Source organism: Suricata suricatta, chromosome 4 (assembly GCF_006229205.1).
Source record: "Suricata suricatta isolate VVHF042 chromosome 4, meerkat_22Aug2017_6uvM2_HiC, whole genome shotgun sequence".
Classification (NCBI taxonomy): domain Eukaryota; kingdom Metazoa; phylum Chordata; class Mammalia; order Carnivora; family Herpestidae; genus Suricata; species Suricata suricatta.
In genome coordinates, this window is record NC_043703.1 from 51055799 (window position 1) to 51082493 (window position 26695).

General features: G+C 35.0%; 1 protein-coding gene across 3 annotated transcripts in view; it reads right to left on the reverse strand.

Annotated features, from left to right (window-relative positions):
• Positions 1 to 25700, reverse strand: part of VWA8 (von Willebrand factor A domain containing 8) — a 334690-nt gene extending 308990 nt beyond the window's left edge. Inside the window, exons 1-4 of one of the 3 annotated variants that reach the window (XM_029936673.1) lie at positions 25622 to 25700; positions 18803 to 18866; positions 4988 to 5118; positions 1191 to 1301 (exon numbers count right to left, since the gene is read on the reverse strand). In XM_029936673.1, the coding sequence (XP_029792533.1) occupies positions 1191 to 1301; positions 4988 to 5071 (195 nt within the window). In that variant the 5' untranslated portion in view covers positions 5072 to 5118; positions 18803 to 18866; positions 25622 to 25700. Of the gene's footprint in view, positions 1 to 1190; positions 1302 to 4987; positions 5119 to 18798; positions 18867 to 25621 lie in introns of all 3 variants that reach the window. The other 2 variants (XM_029936672.1, XM_029936671.1) reach the window with 2 other exon arrangements.
• Positions 25701 to 26695: the final 995 nt, after the last annotated feature.

Sequence of the window (26695 nt, forward strand, 5' to 3'; positions counted from 1 at the left end):
ATATTTCTTTTTCTTTTTGCTACAAATAGAATCATATTAACTATATTGTCTTGTAACTTCATTTTTTATGCTTTATCCTGGACTTCTTTCCTATTACTACATATAGTAACTTATATAGATTCATCTCATTCTATTTAATGGCTATAGAAAATTCTAGTTACCATTATTTATTTAACTAGTTTAACTAGTTTCCTAAATATACATTACTACAGTTTTCACTTACAGTTTTATAATATCAAACAATGCTATCATAAATATCATTGCATATAATTTTGCAAGCTTTATGTGAGTAACACTTGGAAGAAAATAAAATTTCCAGAAACATAACTGCTGGATCCAAATATATGTAATCTCTTTTCTTTTCATAGATATTGCCAAATTTTCTTTCAAAATTGCATCAACAGCAATGTTGTTTCCTCATCCCTTCTTCCTCATCAATAATGGACATTAGCAAATTCTTTAATCTTTGCCAATATGAGAAGTGAAAGAAAAATAGCAGCTCATTAATATTTTAATTCTTATTTTTATAAACAAGAAGCATCTTGTCATGAATACACTGGATATTCTAAATCTTTCCTCTATGAGTTGCTTATTTAAGGTCTCTGTCCTTTTTTCTATTATGTACTCCTAATGAAGAACAATATTTAATACTTTAAGCTATGTATTTGAAGAAATGTACAATAAGCTTCATTATAATATTCATTAAATATTATTTTAGTTGGTAATCTGTACCTAAGAAATCCTCCCTGAAACAAAGCTAAAGTTCCTGGAAGTGTATATTTAGTTTCACTGTGTTTAATACACCTTTAACTACTTGGCTTTTAGAATAAGAATACTTTTATAAATGTGTTAGAGAAAATCCTGTATTAAAATCTCAATTCTTTTTTAAAAATTCAAATTTCTATGTGCAAGTAGTAGGAAGCAATCAAAAATTAAGAAATCAGCATATTGGTCTTTAGGTAACATTTTAGAACCATTAATCTCATCTGCAGTTTTTTATTTAGTGCTAAACCCAGAAGGCATTTATTTCTAAGAACAGGGAAACCAAAAATCTAAATTAAATCTGCCTAGAGAAAGCACTGTACATCTATCTTTCACTATTACATGAGCTACTCTCTCTCTATTTTAAAAATCAATTTTGCCTAGCCCTGGAGTAAACACTCGTGTGTTGGAGTGTGATAAGAACTTGCCTGATCAATGTAAAAGGCCGTGCCAGCGCGGATCTCTCGTCGCTGTTTGAGATCCGTTTCGGTGGTGTCCCTTGACAGGGCAATGTATTCAACTTCCCGTTTGGTCAGCTCCTGTAGTGCAGAGAGTGAAATTGTCCCAAAATTAAAACAAATTCCCAACATATGCTTGGGAGCCAGTTATCTGATAATGCCACTGCCCCAGAGATGAACATTTAAAATGAAATCGTGAGTCTTAGCTTTGAGAAAAATGCAAACCATTGAGCATTAATCAAAACATGTATATACCTCTCCTCAGAGCTCTATTTTATTGCTCCCAATAGTTTACGACTTATAATTACATACTTCTTTAGCAATTATAATCATAATCAGGTCTTATAAATCTTAATGTCTTCCATAGAATTCTTTTCACATATCATGAGTAATAACTTGCCAACTTGGTTTTTTTTTTAAACAAATGATAGTCATTTTAGTAAGTAATATTCACCTTATTTTAAAAGGGTGATCTAAATTAATTAAGTCTACTGACCAATGTTTACCAATTGTCTGTGATACATTAGGTCACATTTGACCAAGTGTGAAAATAAGGTAAATACCAGTAGTCAGGTCAACAAAAGAGAGAAGGAAGACATACATAGATAGCTATTCAGGAAGGAAAAGATGAAGAAGGATGAAAGCAGGAGGAAGAGGAGAGGAAGGAAGAGACGGAAAAAAGAATTTTTCATAAAAAAACAAACACTTTTGATTTGAAGGAGAAATCATCCAGAATCCATTTCTTTTAGAATAATTTATCCAAAAATCCAAAAGGTTTTATAACATTGAATTAAAAACAATGATGTTATCTAGTTGAGTAAGGCATACAATATGTTCTTATTAAACAGGGAGAACAAAATAATTTACTCAAGTATAAGGGAAAAAATTGAATGAGAATGTCACTAATGGTAAAAGAGGATATTTCACACAACAGGATTTTTTTTCTCTGCCATATCATGTTGATAAAAATATATCATTTTGTTCTTATAAAATATGCCTGCTCCCATGCACCATAAATTTAAGTATGTATAGAAAGTAGAAACCATTTCAAATAGAGAAAACACACATCACAATGGTGAAGCTGTGTTGATACCAAACAATATTTTTCTAAATAAGAATGCATTGCCTCTGAAAGCACCATTTGGGACTAAAGACCCAATTTCTCTTTTGAGCAGATACCTCCTTCCTTCTTGTTTCTTAATATATCACTGGTGCCTTCATGTCTGTTTCACTGACTGGTTGAATGTGATCACTGAAAAACCCTGTCAAAGTTGGCAGACAAAGTGATGCTTCCTATTGTTAACTGCACCTGGAGACACCCAGAACTGCCACACCAAGGATATCATCCTCAGTCTTGACAGCCTCCTGGACTCTTCCTCAGGCAAGACAAACACCAACTTCTCAGCTGCTGCTTCCCAGGAATGGTATAAGCAAGTTCACAAATGATACCAGGAGCGGTTGATGGAAGAGGCAGCAGTGGGCCTTGGGGTTTGAGCTATGTATGAAACTCCTTCTATATAAATAAATATAAAGTAAACACAGCTATCAAATCATGCCCCCAAATGTCTGCCTGTAAAGACCTCATCTGCCCTGGGTGTTACTAAGCATAGGATCTGATATCTAAAGGCAACAGTACCCACTGCAGAGTTTGCAAGGCAGCTTAGCTAGTAAGTTTTCTTTTGTGTATTTCTACATCCTAAAGCTGCCTCAGCTCTGTTTCATGATTTAAGATTTGTTGCTGTTTTCTTTTTTGTAAAGATACAGGTTTCACACTTACAGACTTATATTGCATTTTTGAACCAATAAGATACTTCTAATCTGGCCCTTCTCATACCACATTCCTAACAAGCTTCAGAATCTTGCCAGAAACAAAATCAAAGTGAGATACTGTGGTCTTTGAAAGGAACCTGGTAGAATGGATTCTCAGGAACTCACTCTGCATTCTTAGATAAGTCACTTTTGCCTTGTTTACCAATAAAATGAGGATAATACTACAATGACTCATCATACCTCCTAAGCTCATTCTAGAAACAAATAAAAGATACAAAAGGTATGGGCTAGAAAGAGTTAAGTTCTGATTTGTTCATTATATTTTTATCATCCTCACCTTACATGATTTTGGAAGTACCAAAATAAATTCACTACTGAAATAAGAGTACATGAAGCATATTTCAAATAACACAGAAATCAATTCTTCAATATCAAGTAACACAAGGAAGCTTAAAGCAAAGTTCTCCCCTTCATCCTAAAATATATCTTAAACAGAAGAACTTCATCTGATGGGAAGATTGCCATCAATACAGCAATGCCTATTAATGCAGGCAAACTGGGGGAAAAGTATTATACAATTGTTTTAGTTGGGTTGAGATTTTAATATTTCAACTGACTTCACAACTGTACTCAGAGAACTACAGCATGTTAAGAGGGTAACAGGTCAAAAAGAAGATTTGAAGTCTAGCTCTATCATTTATTAGCTGGAAAAAGCTTGAGTGAGTTATTTAATACACTTGTTTTCTCACCTATATAAAGAAAAATGTGTAACATATAAAAAAGTGTGTAACATATAAGGGAGCCTACAATTTGTAGGCTTAAAAAACTATGTAACATCTGGAGCGCCTGGGTGGCTCAGTCGGTTAAGCCTCCAACTTCGGCTCAGGTCAGATCTCACGTTCGTGGGTTCGAGCCCCGCGTCAGGCTCTGTGCTGACAGCTAGCTCAGAGCCTGGAGCCTGCTTCCAGTTCTGTGTCTCTTTCTCTCTCTGACCCTCCCCCTCTATGCTCTGTCTCTCTCTGTATCAAAAATAAATAAAACATTAAAAAAAACTTTCTTAAAATTGTCAAACTATGTGACATCAAAAAGTCAAGAGAATTATTTGGCTTTTTAAAATGTGGATCTCGGGGCGCCTGGGTGGCTCGGTTAAGCGTCTGGCTTTGGCTCAGGTCATGATCTCATGGTTCGTGGGTTCGAGCCCCACATCAGGCTCTGTGTTGACAGCTCAGAGCCTGGAGTCTGCTTCAGATTCTGTGTCTCCCTCTCTCTCTGACCCTCCCCTGCTCGCACTGCCTCTCTCTGTCTCTCAAAAATAAATAAAAAACATTAATTAAAAAATATTTAAAAAATAAAAAATAAAATGTGGATCTTAAATACAGAGAACAGTCTGAGGGTTGGTAGGGGCATGGGGGAGAAGGAAAAATGGGTGATAGACATTGAGGAAGGCACTTGTTGGGATGAGCACTGGGTGGTGCAGGTAAGCAATGAACCATGGGAATCTACCCCAAAACCAAGAGCACACTTTACACACGGTATGTTAGTCAATTTAACAATAAATTATATTTTAAATAAATAAGTAAAAATTTAAAAAATAAAAAATATTTCCTGAGTAATTAAATATAAAATATATAATATGAAATTAATATAATAGTGTAATATAACATATATAATATAAAACTAAGTTTTGTTTTGTAACCTCATAGTTGCTGATTCATCTACTACTTATTGCCTGAATTTGTATTTCTTTTTTTAGCAGAAGTTGAGAACTTTCTAGTTACAGCAAAAATTTGCTAAAGCTATGAACAATAAATATATATTTGTTTCCCAACTAACTTCATTCCAAATTCCTTATTAAACAAAGCATCTTTCAACATTAAAATGGTTTTCAGGTAATGCATAATCTTGATATTTTTTGTAAATTCTTAATCTTAATTTATGTTATAACATAATTAATCAAAGTTAAGACCCTTAGAAATCCACAAGAATTGATTGCTTACCAGGTATTGCATAGCGATAGAGCGCCGAAGAGGCCCAGGAGGTCCTATTAGAAAGACATCTTGCCCCAAAAGATCCTTCTGCATTATCCATCTTAGATGCTGAATTACAGATTGAGCCAGAGAGTCTGAAACTTCAAGCAGGAGAAAAAAGATGAAATGACATGCAAATCAGACTACTACTTATAAACCTTTAAGCAATCAATGCATATAGTGTACTATATTTTAAAAAGTGTATCTATCTATATACATGAACAACTCACATATTCATTGATACATCCACCTAGGGAATTTTCACACTGCTTTACAATAAAACCATTGTTATCAATGTTAAAACAGGCCCAAGTTTATGATATCACAAAGAATCATATAATCTCATGCTTATTATTTATTTAGTTTATTTATTTTGAGAAAGAGCGAGTGAGAGAGCATAAGCAGGTGAGGATCAGAGAGAAAGAGAGGGAGAGAGAGAGAATGAATGAATCCCGAGCAGGCTCCACACTGCCAGCATGTCTATGTCTAAAAATCAGAAGACTCATCACCTAATCATAGGTGCTTAGCTTCTCTCCTGTTCTCTAGAAATCCTCTACAACATGCACAGGGAGCATATCACCGCAAGGGGGTAAAATCTGAGGTTAAAGAGGGGTTGAAAAGAATTCTTAGATATTACAAAGGTCTGTTGTCCACTAAAGGTATACCATGCATAAAAGACACACAGTATATCTGTGGTACTGACATTTCTTGGGATTGGGGAAAGACAATTGGGGGCAGGGGGTAATGTCTTTAGGAGAGCAATAATGAAAACCAGATTGAGAAACATTGCTCCAAGACCTAGACCTCTGAGAATCTATCAAGAAGTTTGATGATACTATGGAAGCAATTCACCTGAGATTGGAGATTTAACTTCATTTATAACTATCAAACGTCCACTTAACTATCTCCTTTCCTACTTCAGGCTTAAATCCATCTTGGTGATACACAGTCCACTCTTTCTTATTTCAAGATGAATTGGTCTGTTTGCTGTTTAAGGATGAAACAAGATAAAAGTTAAGAAGCTCTCACTTCTCTGCCATAAAATTACACAATGTTCCCTATCCTGAAGATCTACTATCTCTTCTTACACTGGTATCGAATACATAATTAAAAACATAAGCACTTCTGGGATTTCCTTCTTTATATTATTACAGATCTTCGCTTACTTTAGACACAGGCCTTCTCTACACTTTGGTGTCACTCCTTTGTATTCAGCTTTGGCAATGTGCCTGACCTTCCATTACCTGGACTTGACTATTTAAAATACGACATTTCCCAAGTTCTAGAAGGTAAAGCTAAGTTGGTCTCCTCAGCTTCCTCCCACTGTCTATTATTTATAACTATTTGTAACTATTCATAGTTACAGAGTCCCCATATATGTCTATATAGCTCCATTCCATTTTGAAAGCCTTGACCTTGGAACTTTATACATTTTCAAGACTTTTTTAAAGTTGAAGGCACCAGTTCCTGATCAAATATGAAGTCTGCCCCTCATAAGTTGTCAGTGTCAATAAAGTGCTGAGGTTCAGAAATAATACACACACACACACACACACACACACACACACACACACACACACACATATATATAAGCAAACTCAAGAAGAATCAATTAAGCCTGTATTTACAGAGCAGTTTGTATAGTTATTTAAAGCAGGAATTCTGGGAACTGAGTCTAATCCCGAGTATGCTCATAGGTGTGTCTTCTACTCAGCATGACTCTAATGTGTTGAGAACCACTGGCCTAAAGCACATCTGACAATTCTCAGCAATCCTTTCCTTTACTCTTGCCACCAATAGTGGTTCTCGACTAGTAGCAATACTGCCACCACTCTATGCCACCATGCTATGCCTGCCAGAAGGCATTTGGAAATGTCTAGAAGTACTTGTAGTTGGTGCAAAGCCTTGGGGGCTAAGGGATAATTTGGTGCAATACTGACATTTTGTGATTCTAAATACGATGTCCAAGACAGTCCCAACTGCCCAATGTGTCAACGGCCCCCTTGTTGAGAAATACAGTGCCTCAGTTGACATCTGTGGTGTTTTTTTCAGGGTTTCTGTTGCTTGCATGCCACTAATGCATGATTTCTATTTAGTCACAAGCAAGCCCAGAGGAGGAGTTCCCTTTAGTTTCCCCTATTTCCTGAAAGATGGCATAGTTAGGGAGGCAAGTCAAGAGTGACTAAGTTCTACCTTTGGACTGAGATGCTAGATGTCAGGATATCTAAGGCTCTCATCATCACATTCCAATTCTACATAGGTTTCTTAATATGTATAATCAGCTTCTGAAGCCTGATCCTGAATCAACTTCAGAATCTAGTCAAGAAGATTTCTTCCTTTCCCTTATTTTTCTTTCCCCAATAAACAGTAACCATTACTGTTTACAGTTACAATTTAGTGCATTCGTTTCATGTGCCAGGTAAAAACACAAATGAGTTTTCACACAGGATCTCATTCATGACAACCCTGGGATTTAGCAGACTATATTGTGTACAGATACAGAATCACGCCAGACTGTTCAAATCCAGCTCTGCTGTTCACTAGCTAAGTTAACTTAATCAGCCATTCAAACTCTCTGTGTTCAGTTTCTCCATCTGTATAACAGATAGAATAAATGTACTTACTTATAAGGTTATTACAAGGATTAAGTTAGGCACTTAGAACAATGACTGGTAATAGTTAAGTGCCATATAAGCACTTCATTAAATATTCATTACATTTTTTGAATAAGAAAATCAGTTCTTGAGGTGTTCACAGTTAATAAGTGTATAAACCAAGGACTTAGATCTAAGTAAGCTTTTGAGTTCAAAGCTTGCACTATAGCCATGATGTCCTACTGCCCCTGTAAATCTTTTTAACAGGCTCTACCTTCTTCAGGTCCAAGAATTTCCCTACAAGTGTGTGCCTCATGGGGCTCCATAGAACTTAACGGAGCTGCTCTTCTGGCCATTAATTTTATTTCCTGGTTTTTGAGGATGCCAGTGATATCATGTTTTACTCCTTTTATTGAAATTTCTAATTCATTTTGTTTTACATTATGTAATGAGAGGGTCTGTTTCTCTAAAAATCTCCCATTTTCACTTGTTCATATTTTAGCATATTTTGTCAAAGAAAACATTTGTCAAAAAATTACATTAAACTACTGAGAGAAAGCGTTATGTAGTGCTGTGTGGTGTCTGTGGTGTATTTTACATTAATGCTTGAAACTGGCTGTATTTTTAGGATCGCCTCAAGAAAACATGAGTCATACTTAAAAGCATTCTAGAAATAGAAACAAGATGTAAGACTGTACATTACGAACATCTGCAAAACAAACCGCCGAACTGCCATGCATCACCTAATATAAACACAGTCCTGTGCGCAAGAGAAATCCCTGTCTTCAGTGTTTTCAGGCACAAGATGCTACCTTCCAGGAGTCCACATAATGATAAACTGATGTCAAAATAATACCGAAGAGCTTGATCCTATAGTCTAACATTTCCTTCTCCATGTAAAAATAAAACATCTGGTTCATGTTGGGCTACATTCCTTATTCAATCCCTAGCCAATACTTGTTTTAAAAAAAAAAAATGTGTACTATTTTTGCCCAGGCGTATTCAAGGACATTAAAATAAGTCTATTAAATTAATCCAAAATATAATTTTCTCCCTCCACAGACTTCAAATTTGTCATATATATATAAAGATTAAAATTAAAATTTCAGAAAATTATGCTAAGTTCTCATTTCATTATTAAAATCCCGTTAAAACTAGTGGTCTTTTCTAAGTATCCCAAGAGGAAACAAAATATAATGAAGGGAAAAAAACCAAAAAAAGCCTTTGAAGCTAAACAGATCTAGTTGTGATTTCTCATCCTGTCCTTTATCAGTGTCCTTGGACAAGAATTCTGAATCTTCTGAGCTTTCTTATTTTCAAAAGAAAAGTAATAATACTTACCAAGTACAGCTAGTATGAGGATTACAGGTAAAGCACCATGTCAACCCCCTCAGCCAGTACGAACCACAAACAGAAGGACACTGAAGTCTGATCTGCTCCTGCAAAGTCCTCTACCTGCTGTGCATCCTAGTCAGTAGGCTGCACAGGGTGGACTCATGGTAATAAACGGGCTTCTGGGTTTATACTCAAACTACCTTCTGGACCTAGAGCCCACCCCGAAGAGATAAAGGAGAAAGGACCCCGATGTTACCACATCCCTGACTAGTAGAGCTTACGTCAGGTACATTCTCAGGGCATTTCATCTTATTCACCATAGACCCCCTACAACATAGTTCAGGAAGAATCTCAACACAGACCTGCCATGCTCCCCTGCATTCACTCCTGCTACCTCATCACAGTGAGAGATTTCAAAAGAATCACAATGAATCTCCCTGCAAGGACATGTGCATTTACTAAATTGACACCTATCATATATCATTCTGTACTTGGATTTAATGGACATCAAGGGAGAAAACATGAGAGCAGGGGACACAATACAGTATGTTAAGAGCTGAAGTCCTCATTATTTACCACACAGCTAACTGAACTAAGACTCAAAAGAACACTAACACCCCAATAAAAAATGTATAAAAGATTTGAACAGACACTTCACCAAAGATATGCAGATGGTAAGTAAGCACATAAATAAGTGTTCAACATCACTAGTCACTAGGAAATGCAAATTAAAATCACTATGAGATACCATTACATACCTATTAGTAAGGCTGAAATTAAAAAGACTGACCACACCAAGAGTTGCAAGAATGTGGAAGAACTGGAACTCTCACACACTGCTGGTAGAAATAGAAAATGACACACAACTACTTTGGAAAACAGAATGGCAGTTTCTTAAAAAGTGAAATATTTATTGTGGGATACAACCATTCCACTCCTAAGTTTTTACACATACAAAAAGAAAATACTATGTCCATATAAAGACTTATACATGAATGCTCAGCACACCTTTGTTTCAAGACCTTCAAAATACTGTGATATCCATCAACAGACGAATGAATGAACAAACTGTAATTATTTCTATACAACAAAATACTAATCACCAAAAAAATGTTATAAACTAATGAGACACCGAACATGAAAGAATCTCAAAATAATGATGCTAAGTGATAGAAACTAGAGAAAAATAGAGTATTTATATTAGAGTATTATAGAATTCTCTTTATATAAAATTCTAGGAAATCTGAATATATCTACAAAGCAGATGAGTCTTTCCCAGAAAATGGAGGAACCAAGGGATATTACAAAGAGGCACAGGTACACTTTTGGGGGTGATGAATTTATTTGACCAATTTTTGAGTATGGTGATGTCTCATTGTTATATACTTATGTCAAAACTTGTGAAACTGTACACTTAACTATGCGAAATTTATTGTATGTAAATTATACTTAGTAATACTATTTTTTAAAAGATTAGAATAACACATTGAAATGCCAACAATCTTCTTATAAATGATTTGTTTTCTCCTTTTGTTTTTCAATATCCCAAGTTCTCTGTATTGATGTTTTATTTTTGTAATAGGAACAAAAAGTTGTATTTCTTTTGAAAATCCACACTACAAAGTAATAACAGCCAAATTGGAAGCAGAGAATAACTGTGATACACAGAATAAGTGGTAATATGACAGGTAACACATATTAGAATATTTCGGCTACTCAATAGATCATGATTTAATACCCAAAATTCGATTTGCAACTCAGCTCCTTATAAAGTTCTTATCCATAAGATACTGTTACGCTGTGATAATTCATTGAAGACATCTTTGTTGGTCTTAGTGCAGCAAGTCATATTCACCACAAGACTTTCAACAACCAAAAACATAAAATGAAACCAAAGGAATACTGTTTAGTTAGGAACACATATCAGAAGATCCAAAAATTTCTAGGTCCTGTCAAACGAGTCCAAGTTCTTTAAGCATGAAGCATGAACTTTTTATTTTTATGAGTCAGGTCACAGAAAAAGCAGTTATAATGAATGTACTCCTTAATAAAGCTTCACTTTAAACATAAGGGTTTTATTTTTAAAATTGCAATCCAATACATGCTTAACTACAACAAAGAAAAAAAAATCCAAAAACATAAAAAAAATTATCTCTCGTGATCCCTACCATTCCCAGCCTCACTCCTAACCCAATGCCCTCCATAAAACTCAAAATTAAGAACCTGGAGTGTAACCTTCCACACTTTTCTCTGTATACAGAAAGACAGACAATACACCTGCAACAGGTGTTTAAGTCGTTTGAAACAATATTATCATACTTTATATACTACTCTGCAATCTATAATTTTTGCTTAATAATATGGCATGGACATCAAAAGGTCCACAGATATAACATCCTTTTTTAACAGCTACAGAAGATTCCATAATATGGGTAAACAATAATTTATTTGACCATTCCCCTACTGATAAACTCATTGCTTCTAGTTTTTGTCACTATCAATAACACCAAAATGCTAGAATACATATTATGTACAAATATCCTTTATATACTGATTTTTTTCTTTAATGAAAAGAACCTGAAAAAGAAACTGCTACATCAAAAGGTATATGTTTTTTAAGTTTTAATAGCTACTACCATATTACTTTCCAAAGAAGCCATATGAACTTATGCTTCTACCCACAATGTAGGACAACACCGTTCCCCTGCAACCTTGTAGTTACTGGACATTATAATACTTTTAAATTTGGGCCCAGGCAATGCATGAGAATTGCTATCTTATTGTATAATTTATGTCTAACTATTAAGCAGGGTTACAACATATGTTAGTATACTTATTGGCCATTTGGATTTCCTCTCCTGTGCCATGCTTATTTACATTCTTTGCCTATTTTCTACTCGATGATATGGTGTTTCTCATCAATTTATAAGATACATTTATATATTAAATTTATCTCATGTGATAGATATCCATTAAAATGTGAGTTTTAAGTTACAGGTTTATTACTTGAATTCATTTTTTCATTCAAATAATGTCATGAGTGATGGTTAAATGACTACCACATACATCTGAAGAAGACTATATATTACATAGTTCAAAATGGTACATTTGCAGTGAAAGTTGCAGAAAGCAATAGTTATTAAACAGAAAATAAAAAGCAACAAAATGCATCAAGAAATATTATCTTCAGCATGATGCCCAGGAGAAAAAGATAAAAAAAATTTAGGCACTAAATGAAAATTGCTGTAGAGAGGCTGGAGGAGACTTCAGGCCAGATGGTAGAGCTTTAAAAGGTGATGGGACACTCCCCTTTGAAGGCTCTATTTTATATAAAGAAATCTCAAATGAAATCCTTTTCTCCAAGTAAATTTTTGTGTAATGAGTGGCAATTACTGTGCCATTGAAAATAAGGCAAATCTTAAGGACTGGAGGTTTTACTCTCTATTCTGTGGGGGAACCTTAGTTAACACTTTCCTGGAGGCCTTTTGTGTAAGCTTTGTCAATCATTCAATTGACAAGTGGCCACAATGACTGCTCCACATTACCTACAGACACAAAAATGACATAGTTTTCCCATGCTGTTCTGTCATTAACATGCTGATGAATTTCTCAACCCTCTTTAAATTATTTACAAATGTCCCCCTCCCTCCAAAAGCCTTTCACACTGTTGACTATATGCCAAAACCCATCATTTTAAGAGTACAATGTTGTAATTCTTGCAGAAAATCTTTATGAGCCCTAATTGCTTGAATAAAAGTTCAGTGTGTCCAGTAAACCTTAAATGACCTCACATATAATTGGTCCACTGACTGCTGCGAGAAGATTATGTAAGGAAGAAGAAATAGAACTCTGAAGTCGACTTTAAAGGCATCTATTGAAAACCTGCTGCCCTGGAGCATCGCCTCATAAGGCAAACACTGGAAGAAATACCAGCTTGATTCAATAAAGTTTAACTTCGAGAACAAAAACATGAAGGAACCCCTTTTCAATAGCTGACAATTTCATGTAAGCCTTGAGATTTGGTTTTCATACAAAAAAAAAAAAAAAGCAAAAACCTTCAATTATCCACTTCAGTACTTGCAGGGGAGAGACTAGAAATGAAGATAGTAAGTGGAAGTTATAATGGTCAAGGCAGGAGGTGACAAGACCTAGATAATAAATAAAATTGGAGAACAGTCCAACTCCTTTGTCTGTTATGTGCCAGGCACTGGGCAGGATGCTGCAGCTAGAAAGATACCCTGCTGTGCCCAACACTATGAAGACAGAAACAATGCAGTTGAGAAGTAGACAACTCACTATAAAATGTAAGCAGTCGTTAGCTCAATCAAATAATCAATGAATTAAGAAATTTTACTTTCATAAGTAACGCTGTTTTCATGTAGTTTTAAATCAAACTTTAGGGGCACCTGGGTGGCTCAGTTGGTTGAGTGTCCTACTTTGGCTCAGGTCATGATATGCCGGTTCATGAGTTTGAGCTCTGCTCTGGGCTCACTGCTATCAGCACAGAGCCGGCTCAGATCTTCTGTCCCCCTTTTTCTGCCCCTTCTCCACTCATGCTCTCTCTCTCAAAAATAAATAAACATTTTAAATAAATAAATAAATTGAAATGAATTTTAGATATCCATTTAAAAATATTCTCACTCTATTGCATCTCTGCCAGCTAACAGGATTTCTACCACTTCTATTAAATAGATGTTATATATGAATATCAGGGTTCGTGTTTCAACATTGTGATTTTTATTTCTTTGTTACTAAAAGACAATAGTTGATTTTCAGTGCTCTGAATAACTCTGAAAAAGACAGAAATATAATAGCGCTGCTGTGTCTCAATGACTTCAGTATTTTTCAATATTTTCAATATTTTTCACACTCTTAAATTCCAAGAGTTATCTAACATACCATTCTTCTTTTCATTCCAGGACTTACTCTAAAGAAAAATAGCCAAAGATACTGTGGCAGACTATAAAAGGAAAATCAAATGGAAGTCAGGAAATCGGGGCTTCGCTACTAATTAATTAATTAATCTTCTGACCTCTTCTTCTTGTGGTCCTATTTTCCTGGTTATGAAATGAGTTTTAGAGAGGATAATAATTGCTAAAGTTCCTTTTGTTAGCAAACTACTAAGTATCCAAATACAAAGAGCTAAAATGAAGCATAAATATGGATAGGAAAGTAAGAGGGTACCAAACTTCAACAAACCACTATTTTCAAAATATTTTAAAGTATTACTTTATTTATTTATTTATATTTAAATCCAAGTTAGTTAACATATAGTGTAATATTGATTTCAGGAATAGAATTTAGTGATTCATCATTTACATACAACACCCAGTGCTCATCAAAAGTGCCCTCCTTAATGCCCATCACTCATTTAGCCTATCCCTCCCACTTACCCTCCAGCAGCCCTCAGTTTATTCTATTTAAGAGGCTCTTATGTTTCGCCTTCCTCTCTGTATTTATTTACTTTTCCTTTCCATCTCCAATGTTCGTCCGTTTTGTCAAAATATTTTTTTTTAAGTTTATTTATTTATTTTTTGAGAGAGCATGTGTGTGTGAGAGCAGGGGAGGGGCAGAGAGAGAGGAAGAGAGAGAGAATCCCAAGCAGGTTCTGCACTATCAGACGCTGGGCTCAAACTCACAAACCACAAGTTCATGACCTGAGCCAAAATCAAGAGTCAGAGCTTCACTGACTGAGTCACCCAGGCACCCCAAAATATTTTAAAAAGTAATTCCAAAAGAGGGGAAACAACCTATCAAAGTTCTCTCATAACCAAAACCCATAATCTCCAATCTGTCATGTAATCCCAAGAGTGAAGCCAAAGAATTATAACTTTCCCATCATGGAAATAGTTCCTGAGAGAGGGAGAAATAGTTCAAAGAATATGATATTTGAATCTAATATAGTAAGTAGATGCACAAAAATATGTTTCATTAATAAATAAATATATCTAACGTAACAAATATGTAGCAACATGTAATGCTTATGTGGATATGTAAGATTTGGGTTGACTTATTAGTTTAGCCACTTTTCCTACTTCAAGTTAAACAAACTCCAACAGTCTTTTCCTTATAAATGGGTACAGTTGCTCATACAAAAGACTAGTAGAGACAATGTTAGTATTTACTACTGGGTAAAACATGCTGCCACCATTTTGATATACAAACAATAATATATCTAAAGATACTTGTGTTATGAATATGGTGGGAACAATGATGAATGGATACCAAGCACAGAAAATGAACTTGGAGTCTATACACCATCCAACTGCTTTCAATATAAATTCTCTTCTGATAAATTTCAAAGGGAAAACTACTAATAAATAAACACAATATAAATGAAAAATTTTGACTACATAAGAGATGTATGAAAATAGCAATAAAAATCTTAAGTATATAAACCAGAACCTGTTGAGGATTTTTCTTTGTTTGCTTTTCTGGGGTTTTTGGTGGCAATTTATAGTTTTGCTATATTTAAAAACAGATACCATTTACACTTGGAACTTGATTTGAGCCAGCCACTGCCAAACTGCCCCCCCCCCAAGTCATTTGCAAAGTATGAAAATACATTCATTCAAAGCATATGTTTATGAGTCTTAAAATTGATATATTACTAAGATCCCTTGAATCCTTAAAGCTAGTAGAGTCTTCTTATACATTCTCTCACTTAATAAGAAGACCCCCCCCCAAATAACTTAGCATTTGGGCTACAATAAAATATTTCAGCAGACCTCCAATAGGAGGGAGACTAGGACATCTTAGCTTAAGCTAAAAGAAGAGAAGGATAGTGTTATACCCTGCTGAGAGCTGTCAGGCAATGAAGATGCTTCTTGACTAGGTGAGCCTTGAAAGGCCAACATTCTTTCCATACTGTAAACACAGGAAGTTTTGCCTTTAAAAGAAAATTGAAGCATTTTTGAAGAGCCTACCCCCACCATGTGTGATTGTGGAAACAACCTAACTAGGAGCAAATTCAAAATCAAATCTAGAAAAGATGTATTCCAGATTCATTATTTTAAGGGTAAGACTAAATGAAGATGAAAATGTTTTTAGCATATGTCTTCAGCAGATATGGTTTTGGTAATAACCATCCGCAACAGTGTTACTGGCACGGGATAGTGGGGAAATGAGAAGGAATACAATCAGGAGACTGAGGAAATGTTGTGTCAGAGACTTATATAGTTACTGAGCACCATGTACCATGTACTAGCCTATGCATGTCACCTAAGTTATTTCACTCAGACCTTACAGTATATCCACAAGGTGGAAATGATTGTTCCCATAATGTCAAGGAAATCTGGAGCAGTTAAATGACTGTAGAAATACACACATCTTAAAAATAAATAGGAAAGAAAAAGAAATTCCTATCTAGGAAACAGTATGGATGAAATTTTAAACCTAATCCTCCCCCTCTCAGATGTTTCCATTAAGAACCCAAACTATGTAAGTTTTCCTATTGTCTATCAAGAGTGGATATTATTCCTCACTTCCAAAGTTAATTATAAAAGTTAGCTACATTTATAATAAGAAAAGATCCAGGAATCAGGGGGAAAATGAGCGTATTCTTCAATTATCATATACCAGTAGTATATAAGGTATTATAAATCTATTTTATTAATTTTTCTCTAGGTAAATATAACAACTTGTTCAAGATTTAAGTACCTAGTCCTACCATTCAGAAAACCTATCCAGTACTATAAGATGATTAGGTATAATCATTAAATAATAAACATTAAAAATAAATGTCCCTGATGCCCACTTCTAGTTAGGATGAAGAGACTTACAAGAGAATTTTTCTTTCAACCTAACAACCAGAACAAGGCAGTTGATCTGTAAATATCAGTTTCTTTTTTTTTTAAATAATTTTTTGTATTTATTTTTGAGAGAGACCACATGCAGGAGAGAGGTGGGAGAGGGTGGATAGTGGATGTGAAACAGGTTCTGTGCTGACAGCAGAGAGCACAACTGAGAGCTTGAACTCATGAACCACGAGATCACAAATGAGCCAAAGTTGGACACTTAACCGATGGAGCACCCAGGAGCCCCCCAAATCACAGTTTCTTAAAACCCACCATACAGCTAAGAATACAAAGAAACCTGAATGAACTAAATTCTAGAAAGTAAAGAGCACTTTCGAGAAGAGAAGAGACCCAGAGCTAATTTTCTCCCTAGTAGACTGGCAGGAGAAGAAAGAATCTGCCCATAGGTGTGTCAGGATAAGCAAAGTGAACTTTAAGCCAACTTACAATGGCCATGCATGAGCTGACACGATGAATTAGTCTACTGAGAAGCCTCAGCCACAGAAAGAGTCTACACCTACCCACCAACTCTTTTCCATTGGCCCTAACTGATTACACAGGGGACTCTAAAAACCAGACGCAGGGCAAGAACTAAGAGGAAGAACTAAGAGGATTCTTCCTGAAGCACGCTGGGCCTTTTGTAAGTGCAAGGCAACAACCCAATGAAGGGGAGTGGGACAGAAGAAGCAACAGAAATCCCTCCAAGGCACTTTATGGCCTTATACTGCATAAAGGAGCAGTCACACACAGGCGTTAGGGCAGAAGAGAGGAGGTAAATCCCTCTGGGGCACTCTTGGCCTTCACTGACCTGGCCTCTGGAGGCTGGAGGCAGGGCAACAGGACAAAGAAAGATCTGGGTTGGGGACAGTAGAATATAGGACTAAAAGATAAACTCCCCACCAATCCAAAGATGCAGTTATAAAGCAAAGAGAGATTAGCCATGGCTTGCAGAGCTAGAGATTCAGCTATAAAGCACAAAGAAAGCTCTGTAATCTCACCAGAATTCACATCCCGAACATTGCTAAAAAGAAAGTCCTGATGTCTTTCTCAAAACCTTTAAAGGCAGAGCCAGATGGAATCTAACTAAGCTAAAACAAACCCCAGTTCCAGCTCAAGCACATATTAGACTGACACACACTCCCTCCTCCAATGCTCCCATCCCCCATCCCCACCCCACACCCAACACCTGACATGGGGCTTTAGCAGATGAAGAGACATCCCCTTTTCTAGGGTAAATATCATTTACTTCAATCTCTACTGTTCCTTTATACACAATGTCCGGCATACAATAAAATACTATGAGACAAAGAAGCAAGAAAATGTGATCCATGGTCAAAAATCAATAAAAGCAGTTCCAAAAATGTTCTAGGTGCTGAAATTATTGGACTCTAAAAATATGTTAAAATATCTAGTGGAAAAGGAGGACAACATGAATGTATTCCAGCAAGAGAGATGGAAAACATAAAGAAAAACTAAATGGATGTAGAAATGAAAAATGTATTACCAGAAATGAACGAATCATCAAAAGGGACTAACACAAGATCATACAAAGCTGAAAAGAAAATCAATTAACTTAATTATACAAACAATTTTCCAAAATTTATTAAAGTTATTAACCCAGAGACTCAAGGAGCTCAGAGAAATGCAAAGAAGATAAATTCAAAGAACACCACACCTAGATACATCAAAGCCAAACTTTTGTTTAAGAAAATTTAAATGCAGATAGAAAAAAAGGACAAAGTACAAATAGGAGCCCCCCAAAAATGACAGCTGACTTTTTGTTAGAAACAATAGAAACAAAAAGATAAAAAAACAGAAAACAAAAGGATACCTGATATTCCATGTTCAGAAAGAAAAAAAAAATCCTTTGAAAATGAAAGCAAAATAAACACATTTGAAAATAGACAATAGATACAGGGCACCTGGCTGGCTCAGTCAGTAAAATATGTGACTCTTGATCTCGGGTCATGAGTTCGAGTCCCATATTGGGTATAGAGCTTACTTAAAAAAAAAAAAAAAAAGATAGACACCAGAGGAGAGAATTCATAACACAAACCTACTAAGAGAAGTGGTAAAAGAAATTCTTCTGGCTGAAGGGAAGTACTTTCAGATAGATGCCTGAATCTGCAAGAAGAAATGAAAAGGAGCATAAACCATTAAAATATGAGTAAAGTTTAAAAACTTTAAAAACCATCTTCATTTTACACATCTATATTCAATTTCCTTAAAATTCCATTGATTGCCTAAGTAAAAAATAATAATATCATGGTGCTTTTAGCATATATGGAATTAAAATATATGATAATGAGACTATCAAAGGTATGAGAGGTAAATGAAAGCGCAGTGTTGAAAGTTATCACGCTGTTCCTAAAATAGATCTATTATTTGAAAGTAGACTATGATAAGTTGAAGATATATATTGTAATCTCTAAAGCATCATTGTTCAATAGAGTACCTACTAATCACATGCTGCTTTTAAATTTGAGTTTAAATTAACTAAAATTAAATAAAATCTAAAATTATTTTCCTTGATTGCACTGGTCACATTTTGAATGCTTAATAATCACATCTGAATGGGTGGTGCCTGGTATATTGGACAACACAAATACAGAGCATATCCGTCACTACACAAAATTCTATCAGACAGAGCTACTCTAGAAAAAGAGGCATAACGAGAGAGCCTATGAAACAAAGAAAATGGATATATTATCTCTGAAAAGAAGAAAAGATGTATTACAAACCAGATGAAGAGCAAAAAAATAATAATAAATCAAGATGGTAGACCTAAACACATCTTCATCAATAATTATATCATGTATAAATGGGCTGAATATTCCAATTCAAAGAGTGAGCTTGTCAGAATGGATAAATAAGCTGTTCAAAAGACACACTTGAAATATAAAGGCACAATTAGCTAAAAGTAAAAGAATGAAAAAGAGCATACCATACAAACACTTAGCACAAGAAAGATGTATGGTTTACATTACTATCAGACAAAATAAACTTTAAGAAAAACAGTGTTACCAAAGATAGCATTGCATAATAATAAAAAGGACCATTCGTAAAGAAGACATAACAATTACAAATGTGTACATACCTATTATAGAGTTTCAAAATACACAAAATAAAAATTAGTAGAATAAAGGGGAAAACAGATAAAGTCTACAATCATAACAGACAGTTTAACACCACTTTATTGATTGAAGAGGTAGATAAAGTCAATAAAACATAAAGGACTTGAACAATATTATCAACATTGACTGAATCAACATTTATAGACTACAACAGCCAATATAAGCAAAATACTAATTCTTTTCAAAGTTTACATGAAATACTCACCAAAAGAGGCCATATGCTGGCCATAACTCTCAATAATTTCAATTTCAAAGAACTGAAACCATACAGAGAATATTCTCTGACCATAATAGTATTAAATTAGAAATCAATAACTGTAAGGTAAAGGAAAACAAACCAAATACTGAAAATGAAGCAAACACAGCTCTAAATAACCCCTGACCAAAGAAAAAATTTGTGATTTTTCAGAAATACCTCAATTGAAATAATAATGAAACCTTAACATATCAACTTTTTTGAGGTAGGGCAAAAACACTATTTAGATGCAAATTTACAGCTTTGGAGATCTAAATTAGGAAAAAAAGGAAAAAAGAAATCTGAACCTCTATCTTAAATAGTTAAAGAATAGGAACCAACAAAGTAAATAAAAGTAAGGAAGTATTCATTCAAGAGTGGAAATCAGTGAAATAACAAATGGACAAACAAAAGAGAAAAAAACAACAATAAAAAGCTTTTTTTTTTTTGAAAAGTTAATATTACTGATAAGCTCCTAGTAAGCATGATTAAAAAGAGAAAGAAAAAAAACACTCATTTCCAATATTAGGAAAAATGAGGGAACAGCAACACAGATTCTACAAATATTTAAAGAATAAAGGCTATGTTATGAAAAAATTGCCAATCAATGTTAAAACTGAGATGAAATGGACCTATCCCTTCCAAATAAAATAGAACTATAAAGTTCTTAGGAAAAAAAAATAGACTTATCTTCACAACCTTGAAGGAGACAAAGATTTCTAAGACATAATAAGCACTAACCATTATAAAAAATAAACTGTATGTAATCAAAACTTCTCCCAACTAAATGACACCACTGGGAAAATGATTAGGCAAGGCAGACACTGAAAAAAGTATTCATAATACATAAATATGACAAAGGACTTGTGTCTAGAGTATATGGATAACTTTTACAAATCAAGAATAAAAAGGTAAACTCAGTTTCTTTAAATAGGCAAAATATTTTAAGATAGTTCATGAAAGATATGCTAATAACCATTCAGCATAGGAAAATATCTTGAACACCATTATTCATCAGCGACATGCAAATTAAAGCCACAGTGAGAGGACATGCACTACTGGAATAGAAATAGAACCTCTGAAAATCCACTCCTCCATAAGAGCAATGGCAACATTGGCAAAAAATTGTTAAAATCAATATCTTTTCAGAACTCTAGAAATTAACAAGAGACTTTCAACAGTCTGACAAGCATTTATCCAAGAAAAATAGGTGAACCTTAATATGAACTGTAAGTTCTGTGGTAGTTTAACTTGCTCTTTTCCCACCTCTCCCAGCTCTGTGGTAAGCTTGAAAACTGACCGCCTACAATGCTGATAAAAACCAGCAAGCCGTTTTTTCCACTGAAGGAGACAGAAAAGGGTTGCAGCTTCCTAATAGTCCCAACCCCAGAAAACTAACCCTACTTGACTTACCTAACAGCTTGCTGAAAAGCTCCATTTTTTAGAATTTGACTTCATGTGATGTACTCAGACCTCCCAGCGGCCAAACAACAACAACAAAAATCAATAATTGCTTAACATCACAGCTGCCTGAGGCACCAAAACTAGTTGGAGCTAACAAGAAGATGACCAACAAACAAAAAACTTAAAAGGAAAAACTGGAAGTAAGATGCCCAAAGCATACTGTGAACACCTAGGAATCCAGAAGGCCATGCACAAGTCTGAGAAAGTTCTAAGAAGGGCCTAAGAGAACTGATTTCTTGGAGGCATTTAAGAAATCTCTGTCCCATCACTGGCTGGCCATTAAGCTGAGTAAAAACTTCAGTGGCTGCACATGGTAAAGAATACAGACTTCAGAAAAATAGTCTACAAAAGTCATTAAACAAAAAGGAGCGAAACCAAAGCCTAGGGAAAGGGGGTATCTGATTTCCAGAGTTGTCACATTATATTAGTTAACAGCTCTACTTTTCAAAAAAACAAAATTATAAAAAACAAAAAGACACAGGAGAGTATAGCATATACAGAGGAAAAAAGCAGTTAAAAAGCAAAAAAAAAAAAACCAAAAAACTTTCTTTGAGGAAGCCAGACACTGAATTTAGTAAACAAACACTTTAAATTACCTTTGATAAATACGTTCAAAGAACCAAAAGAAATCATGTCTAAAAACTTAAAGTATGACAATATCTCACTAGAAAATATCAATAAAGAAATACAAACTATAAAAAGAAAAATCCCAAAACAAATTCTGAAGTTGAAAACTATAAGTGAAATGAAAAAGAATCACCAAAGAGGCTCAACAAACAGATGTGAGCAAGCAGAATAATCAGCAAACTTGAATAAGTCAATTGAGATTATCCAGCCCAAGAAACAGAAAGAAAAATGAAGAAAAATTGCAGATCCTCAGAAACTTATAGTACACCACCTAATATATTAACACACACATTATGAGAGTCCCAGAAAGACGGAGAGGAGGGAATAATGAAGAATAATTACAGAAAACTCCACCAAATTAATAGAAAACATTACTATGCAAATCTAAGAAGCTCAACAAACTCCAAATGGTCAAACTCAAAGAAACCACATTTAAGACACATCACAGTCAAACCATCAAAAGACAAAGATAAATGGACTATATGAGAGCACAGAGAAGAGGCTCATCATTAAAAGAGATTCTGGTAAAATCAATAACTGATTTCTGATGGAGGACAGAGGCAATAGGATGACATATTCAAACTGCTGGGGGAAAAAAACCTGTCAGCCGAGAATTCATTAAACAACAAAGGTAAAATTAACAAATTACCAGATAACCAAAACTGAGAAAATTTATCACTAGCAGATCTGCCCTACAAGAAATATTTAAGGAATCCCTCCTTCAAGCTGAAATGAAAATACACTAGAAGGTAACTCAAAGGCACTCAAAGAAACAAAGAATACTAGTAAAATATGTAAATATAAAGATAGTCTGAACATATTTTTATTTGTAATTCCTTTCTTCTCTTGACTCATATAATGATAATCATAAAATTGTGGTGATGGATTTTAATGTATAAAGATATATTTTGGGGGCACCTGGGTGTCTCAGTTGGTTAAGCATCCGACTTGAGCTCAGGTCATGATCTCGCAGTTTGTGAGTTCAAGCTCCATGTTGGGTTCTGTGCTGACAGCTCAGAGCCTGGAGCCTGCTTCAGATTCTGTGTCTCACTCTCTCTCTCTGCCCCTTCCCCATTCTCTCTTTCTCCCTCTCTCTCTCTCTTGCTGGCTCACGCGCTCTCTCTCAAAATAAATAAAATTTAAAAAAATTTTAAGATATACTTTGTATGATAACAGCAAAAAGGAAGTAGAAGGAAAAAGAGCTACATTAGAACAAAATTTTTGTACAAAATTGAAATTAAGTTATTATTAATAGAAACAAGTTTGTTTTAAGCTAAATTTGTAATTGTGATCCCTAGAATGACCACTGAGAAAATAACTAAAAAAAAAAATACACTAACAGAAAAGTGAGGCAAAGAGGGGAGGACAGTCTACAGAGCCATTCAGAAGGTAGAGTCATTGGAAACTTATGTCAGATGAGAGTGAGATATTTTCCCTCAAGGAGCACATGGTCTAGTGGAAGAATCTGGAAAGTGAACAACAACAACAAATACTATTATGTGTCCAATGACTAGAACATAAAGTAAGGGAGGAGAGTAATAGGAGATGAGGCTGAGACTAGATCATGAAAGGTAAGGAATGATCTCTGTTCCTACAGTATTAGGAGTCATTTAAGGAATTTTGAGAAAAGAAGTGACATGATTTTGAGCAAAATTTGCCCGTGAGGCATTAGGGAAACATACATCAAAACAATAACAAGATACCCCTTCATACTGATGAAGATGACCATACTAAACACAGGTAATAAGAAATGTCGGTGAAGATGCGGAGAAACTGGAATCCCGCAGACACCGCAGGTGTGAATGTAAATTGGGGCAGCCTTGAGGAGGGCAATTTGATAGTCCCTCACAATGTTAAAAATAGAGCTACCATCTGACCTAGCAATTCCACTCCTAGATACATACCCAAGAAAACCTAGGTCTGTCAAAAAACTTCTATGAATGTCCTTAATGGTATTACTCATTAACAACCCAAACGTAGAGATGAACCAAATGTCTATCAACTTGATGACTAGATAAACAAAAAGTGGTATAGCCACACAATGGAATATTATTTAGCCATAAGAGAAATCAAGTGTTGATACAGGCTACAATGTGGATGAACCTTGAAAACATTATGAAAAGTGAAAAGAGCCAGACACAAAGGCCAGATATTATATGATCTCATTTACATGAAATGTTCAGAGTAGGCAAATCTATAGAAACAGAAAATATAGTAGTGATTCCTGAAGGCTGGGGGAGTGGAGGGAATGTGCAGTTCTTAGAGGAAGACACAAGGAGTGACCATTAATGGGTACGAGGTTTCTTTCGGTGTGATGAAAATGTTCTAAAGTTAGAGAGTGGCATGGCTGCAGAGCTCTGTGAATATATTAAAAACCACTGAGTTGTACACTTTAAGAAGGTAAATTTTTTTTAAAAATATAAATTTTATGCGATGTTAATTGTATCTCAGGAAAGCTGGTATAAAACAAAAACCACGACTAGTAGAATGAGTAAACCACCTAATAGAATGAGTAAAATAAAAAAGATTAGAAATACCAATGTTGGCAAGGATTCAGAACATTGCTGTTGGTCACAGCACAGCTACCTTGGAGAACTGTTTGGCAGTGTCTCATAAAGCGAAATAGCCATCCACCCTATGACACATCCACCCAACTCCTCATTTTTATTCAAGAGAAGTGGAAAGTCATGTCTCTAAGACTTGTAAGGAATGTTCATAGAACCTTATTCTCAACAGACTAAAAATGGAAACTCCTCAAATGCCTATCAACAGAACAGATAAACAAATTATGCTATATTTATACAATGGGACACTACTCAGCAATTAAAAACAAACTGATAAGTACAGGGCCATGGATGAATTTCAAAATCATTATCTTGATGGAAAGAAGCCAAATACACACACAGGAAAAATATACTATATGATTCTATTTATGTAAAGCTAAAAGACCACGCAAAACGAATCCATCAGGGTAGAAAAAAAGAACATTGGCTTCCAGAGCAGATCAGTGGGGAGGGGGCACAAAAGAATATTCAGAGGTGATGAAAGTTATCTTGGTGATTATGCAAGTTTATAAAACTGTCAAAACTAGCCAAAATGAATAGTTAAGATCTATGCATTTTATTACATGTAAATTTGATCCCAATTTAAAAAAAGAAAGAAAAGTTTGTGAAAAAATAAATGTTTTACTGAAATATTCGGGGTGAAGCAACAGGATGTCTGTCTGCGATAAGCTTTAAATGCCCGAACAAAGAATAGAGGAATCCAGTAGGAGAAGACTGGCATACACTGGTAATTGTTAAAATTGAATGATAAGTACTTCCTGTTTATACTCTTCTCTCTAGGTCTGGACATGTTTGAAAATTCCCATAATGAAAATCTAAAAGTTATTCATTCATAAATAAATGAGTATTTCTTACTGTAGTTCTGTGGCACAAGTTCCGGACTCTTAGGAGTTTTCAACTTGTAGGAAACATCTCCAATATTAACCGTATCACCTAAAAAGAGAAAACGGAAGCACACCATTACAGGAGACAATAAAACAACACACTACGCCTCCCCCAACAATGACTGTCTTGCCTACAGAGAAAGGCTTTATAGAAACACACCCGTCTGCCTGGGTTAGGTCCCATCGACACACCGGTCTATGTCAACCACTATGCTCATCTAAAACTGTATCCAAAGTGTAAGTTATATGATGGTGAAGTGAAGCACTGAAGAAATTCACATTTTAAATGCTATATTAGCAAAAAAGGTGAAGCACAATAGAATTTATCAGCCAGCCTTATTTTCTCACTAATAGAAATACTGATAAAGCCAACAATACAGAAGAAGGCATTTTAAGATCATCCAAAGCATTCATAAGGGCATCTTTAATACAAATTACAACCTTTTTACATCTTTATGGTTCTGATTTTTTCTATAAACAACTTCAAGTTCTCCAGCAACATAATCCAAAAATTCAATACTGCTAGGAAAGCCCCAGCCTATATGCCAAGAATTTCTACATGAAACCAGCAAAACAGGCAAAAGCTCTCAGCAGATTCTACATGGTTATAATTTTTTAATGTTTATTTATTTTTGAGAGAGAGAGAGAACACAAGCAGGGGAGTGGCAGACAGACAGAGAGAGAGAGAGAGAGAGAGAGAGACAGAATCTGAAGCAGGCTCCAGGTTCTGAGCTGTCAGCACAAAGCCTGACATGGGGCTCAACTCACAAATTATGAGATCATGACCTGGGCCGAAACCAAGAGTTGGACACAACCAACTGAGCCACCCATGTGTCCCTACATGGTTCTAATTTTAAGCAACATTAACAATAAACTATTTTAAAAAAATGAAAAATTAAAAAAAATTTTAAAAAAGCAACATTAATTTCTGGCTGATCTTCTAAAGTGCAGGACTAATTCAAACAATCTCTGCTTTGCTCTTTCCAGCAGCAAAACAGACATAGTGATCCCATCTGCACCTGGTACTTCATTTGTAAAAGGCTCA